This window comes from Hylobates moloch, unplaced genomic scaffold (genome assembly GCF_009828535.3).
Source record: "Hylobates moloch isolate HMO894 unplaced genomic scaffold, HMol_V3 SCAFFOLD_18, whole genome shotgun sequence".
NCBI classification, from domain to species: Eukaryota; Metazoa; Chordata; class Mammalia; order Primates; family Hylobatidae; genus Hylobates; species Hylobates moloch.
The window spans coordinates 42,773,555-42,778,916 of record NW_026652293.1 but is presented as its reverse complement, the minus strand read 5'-3'; the positions used below and the strand labels follow the sequence as shown (position 1 = coordinate 42,778,916).

Below are 5,362 nucleotides of genomic sequence, written 5' to 3'. Positions count from 1 at the left end.
GTCCTTTGTTTTATATAAACAGGAGGCTTTCAAGGTTGCTCTAGCCCCCTCTAATAGCAGAAGTCTATGGAGAGATATCTCCTTCAGAAAGTGGAGTGAAAGTTCTGTTCACATTACATTAGAAAGAACTCACCCATTACTAGTATTTTTCCCCCAAGAACTTGGGGGACCTTCCTGTAGTTCTAACAAGAGTGACTATTTACTAAATACATCATCAGGAGACTAACCAGGGAGGCAAGTGGAACCCTAGACAGGATAGAGTCAGGGTGTTAGAGCTCTAGGGTGGCTCTGCCCCTCTCTGTCTGACTTGGGTAAATCCATTCTCCTCTGTGAGCTTCAGTGTCTTCATCTATAGAATCAGAATGTTGAACTAAATGACCCTGTAAGCTTTTTCCAGCTCTGACATTACATTCTGTGATTCCACTTGTAAGCAAAAAAATATGTAAGCAGAGGGAGGAATGGGTGATCTTAAAAAAAAAATGCTTCAATAAAAGAAACAGTAAGAATGGATAAAGCCCTGCTGACCTACACAAGGAAATCAGTCAAGTGTCCTCAGGAGGCTCAGAAGGCAGGCTGCAACTTGCTGGGCAAGCCACACCTGCTCCTCACATTCCTTCCAAGGGCAGCCCCAGGTCTGAGCCCTCAGTGAACCAGTGAACCGTAAGGTATTTTTTTGTTTGTTTGTTTGTTTTGGTGGGGAGGTGGGCGGAATCTTGGAGGCAGCTGCTCAATCCCTGAAGATAGCTGGTTCTTAAGATCTGACCCCAGCAGAGGAAAGCTGAGTTTCAAAACAGAAGCATGAGGGGGCTCTTCCTTGGAAGAAGTGAGTAAAAAAAGGCATCTTAACCTGCTGGGTACCCATCAGGAAAAGGAAGAAATAAGTATAACAGAGACATGTGGCTAGTTTTTACAGCTAATAGGTAAAACACGTCTTTGAAGCACATTAATAGTAAAAATCTTAGCTACACAAGGCAAAAGTCCCAAGCCCCAGATCTGGTATATGCAGGGTGTGTGTGTTCATGAGTTTACTCAATGCCTTTCAAATCTCAGTTTGCTGACATGTGACATGGATGTAATCTAAACAATTTAAAATACATGAAACTTTCACTAAGCACCAGATTGTTTCAGACACTCATATCAATTACCTCATTTAATCACAACAGTGAGAGAGGGATTTATAGTTTCATTTAACTAATGAGGAAATAGGGGAGGTAAGTGACTTCCTGGCCCAAAGGAATAAGATTTGACCTCAGGTTTGTCAACATTTGGGTTACTTCCAGTAAGTCAATGGCTCAAAGAAGATTATATGTGTGAAAATGCTTTGCAAATTATAAATGTTATAAAGTGTAAGAAGTCACAGTCCTGAATTAATGCAGAAATCTAAATATCATCCAGAAGCAACATTCTGATGGAGGAAGGGGCTTTTTCAGGGAGCCTCCTTTGTTCAGTTGCCCACTGGATCCTTTATTTATTTTCCAGGCAGACAAGTGAGTTTTTAAAAGTGACTCTTGAAACAATGAGGCTTTCTAGTTCCAGCTGTGCTACAGAAACATTAATCTTGAGAATTCACTTGCTCTTTTCACGTGTGAAATGCGGGGTTAGGTCACAGGTGATCACCAAGGTCACTTCGGTCAAAGCACTTCAGTGACTCAGAAGTGGAAAGCACCCAGCAAGACCTAGAGTGGGGAGTCTCACTCTCATTGTTAGAGAGCCAGTTCTACAGGTATTTTGGCCATCCTTCCTACTGTGGGAGAGCCTGCTCACATCCACCCTCTCCCCTTGGTAAGTCTTATTTGATCCTGGAAGGAAGTCTGGAGCCTGGAGGGAGTTTCTCCCTTGGTGAGTGGCAGCAGACTTTGAGATCTCTGGCAATCCCACAGTATCCACTCCACCAGCGCATAGCAGCCACAGCCCTAAGTTGAGAAGCCAGTGGCTGAGAGCTCTCTGCCCAATTCCTACTGGTGTTTCAGTCTTGGGAGGTCCTCACAGACTGTAGAAACAGGATGGGAGGAGGGGCATGAAATGGATTCCCGGGGAAGAAACTGCAGTCCTGGATCTAGCTTAGCTGTTGCTGAATATGTGATATACCAACCACTCCCTCCTTTGTACACACCCAGTGTTGTGTCAGTTTCTCAGTTACTGTAGTAACTTGTTTACTTGTGGGGTACCCCACAGCCACACACATAAATGAATGTGAATGAGTGAAAAGGAAGAGATAAATGTAAGAGGGACAAGTGGCTAGTTTTTACAGCTAATAGGTAAAACACATCTTTAAAGCACATTAATAGTAAAAATCGCTGGGTACAGTGGCTCACACTTGTGATACCAGCACTTTAGGAGGCCGAGGCAGGTGGATCGCCTGAGGGCAGGAGTTCAAGACCAGCCTGGCCAACATGGTGAAACCCCATCTCTACTAAAAATGCAAAAATTAGTCAGGCATAGTGGTGGGCACCTGTAATCCCAGTTACTCAGGAGGCTGAGGTAGAAGAGTTGCTAGAACCCAGGAGATGGAGGTTGCAGTGAGCTGAGCTCACTCCACTGCCCTGCAGCCTGGACAACAGAGCAAGACTCCATCTCAAAAAATATATATATAATAAGTAAAAGTCTTAGGAAAACAACCTGTGCACACCCAGCAAAAGCATAGGGCCCACTGCAGACTGGCTCTAATTATGTGGGAAAGTCATTTAATCTTAGAGCCACAACGCTTTGAGATTAAGTGATTTGCTCAAAGGCTAAATGGAAATAGTACCACCTATTTCAAAGTAGGGCTGGGATTCAAAGGAGATACAGCTCTTGAACTAGAGTTTTCTGTCTCCATTGTTGATAAGCCTTGTTTAGAGATGACCAAAGACTGGCACTCTTTTTCATAAAAGCAGCCAGTTTTAGCTTCCTCCCTCATGCTCACCCTCCTGCAGTTTGAAGGAAGTTTCCAAATAATCTTATTTAGAAAGAATAGCATTTACACTGGCCAGTTAGGATATCTTAGGACACACCAGAGTAGCAACATGAAACGCCCACTTTCGGGGGAAAAAAAAGTGTTATAATTTGAAATAAAAAAAAATACAAGTCTTGGGAAATTAGAGAAGACCAAAGTGATAGAAATCTGGAGGGACTTTTCACAAATACCAACTTTTGGTTTGTGCCTTTCCCATATTTTATTAAATTCATGTTTTATTAAAAAAATCACAGCAACATTATCGAAGACAACATATGTACAAACATTTTACAAAAAAGAACATTACCAATATCAGTGGTAAGGGCAAGCTGAAGAATAAATAAAGACTGAGTTTCCGGGCAGTGTCTGTCCTCAAAGACATCTAAACTGCGTTCAGGCAGCTGAAACAGGCTTCTTTCCCGGTGACAAGCATATGTGGTCAGTAATACAAACAAGGGTAAATGAGGCTACTACATAGGCCCAATTAACAAACTCCTCTTCTCCTCGGGTAGGCCATGATACAAGTGGAACTCATCAAATAATTTAAACCCAAGGCGATAACAACGCTATTTCCCATCTAAACTCATTTAAGCCTTCACAATGTCGCAATGGATTCAGTTACTTGCAAACGATCCCGGGTTGTCATACGGATACTTGTTTTTTACACATAACGCTGTGCCATCCCTTCCTTCACTGCCCCAGTCAGGTTTCATGTTGTTGGACCGAAAGGGGATACATTTTAGAAATGCTTCCTTCAAGACAGAAGTGAGAAAGAAAGGCAACCCTGAGGCCAGGATCTATTAAACCTGGTGTGTGCGCAAAAGGGAGGGGGAAGGCAGGAATTTGAAAGGATAAACGTCTCCTTTGCGCCGAGAATCAGGAAGCGTGACTCACTTGGGTCTGGGACGATACCGAAATCCGGTACCCCACCCTATCCCCTGCCCCGCCGGATACCTACAAGCTCGGTTCCTTTCTCAACTCCCCCAGTTCCTTGATCTCCACCTTCTTGTACTTCCCCGACTTTCTCCGGTTGGTGATCACCAGGACGGCCATGCCGGCGACGAGGGCCACCACGACCACCACGATGACGGCGATGAGGCCGGCGGTGAGGCGCTTCATGGAGAACTTCGGGGGGATCTCGTCCAGGTAATAGATGAGCGTGCGCTCCACCTGCAGGGGTTCTCCGCGCACGCGCAAGTCCAGGCCGCCGCGGCCCTGGAATAGAGACTCGCCCTTGATGTCCCTCTCGAAGTAGTAGGCGGCATCGCCGATGTCCACGTCACCGGCGGCCTTCTGCGACGTGTTCTGCCGCAGCTCGATCTGGATGGTGGGCTGCTCGTAGTGCACGGCCGCCACGAACTTGGGGTGCAGCCGATAGCGCTCGCGGAAGAGCCGCCTCAGCTCGGCGTCCAGGTCCGAGTGGTTGAAGGCGCCGGCGGTGGGGCGGTGGCGCAGGTCAATGAGGATGTGGTGGGTGCGCACCAGCTCATCGCAGCGCAGGCTCAGGTCGCCTTTGTCGGTGCGGCGCACGCCCACCGAGTTCACGCACCAGCACACCGACGTCTGGTTGCACTGGCGCGCCTTGAAGCGGCCCTCGGGGTCGCAGTCGGGGTCGTAGAGGCCATCGTTGTCCACGAGCGCGTGCTCACTCGGCCGCACCAGCGTGCGGGCGTTCTTGGGGGCGCTCATGCGCGCCTTGAGCAGCAGACACTTGGCTGTCAGCGTGGAGCAGTCGACCGCCACGCCCGAGCCCAGCGCGCGGCACTGGCAGCGGCCGCCGGGGCCGTCGGGGCCGCACACGGTCATCTTGTTGGTGGGACACGTGCAGTTATCCTGCGCGGCCGTGTGGCCGGTCACCGCTGCCAGCACCAGCAGCAGCAGCGGCAGCCGCAGCGGTGGCGGCGCGAGGCCGGGGCCCCGAGCCATGGTGGGGCGGAGGAACGCGGACCGGACGCGGGCGGATGAGGCGCGGGGACTCAGCGAGGCTTGGGTTCCGGCGTCTGGGATGGTCTGCAGGCGTCTGCCGCCCGACCGCTCCCTCCGGCTCTTATACTCTGCCCGACCTGCCAGGCTGGTTCCACCACCGACAGTCCCCACTGGTATTTGGGTGACACATCCCGCCCCCCTCCCCGTCCCACGGAAGGCTAAGCCGGCCTGCGCCGCCCGCGATAGGATCAGAACAGGGAAGCTGCTCCCGCCTCCCCCGGACCGAAAGCCGGGGAGGGAAGAACCGATACTCACCTGCAGGCTTCTAGGGACCCGCCCTCGGCGCGGCCTCCTGCTCCAGACCTGGCGCGTCCCGGCCGCTCTCCCGGCAGAAAGTCTAAAGAGTTTCATTGCAAAGTGTGGCTCGCGACTGTCGCGCTCTCCTCTATCCGCGACTCCCTTTCCGTTCTTTCCCAGCCCCTAGCCCTCCCTTAATTTCTC

General features: G+C 49.9%; 1 protein-coding gene across 1 annotated transcript; it reads right to left on the bottom strand.

Annotated features, from left to right (window-relative positions):
- Positions 1-3,140: 3,140 nt before the first annotated feature.
- TACSTD2 (tumor associated calcium signal transducer 2) lies at positions 3,141-4,957 on the bottom strand. Its single transcript, XM_032137010.2, has one exon. The coding sequence runs from the start codon at positions 4,859-4,861 to the stop codon at positions 3,890-3,892; it is 972 nt and encodes a 323-aa protein (XP_031992901.2). The 5' UTR covers positions 4,862-4,957; the 3' UTR covers positions 3,141-3,889.
- Between the last annotated feature and the right edge of the window lie 405 nt (positions 4,958-5,362).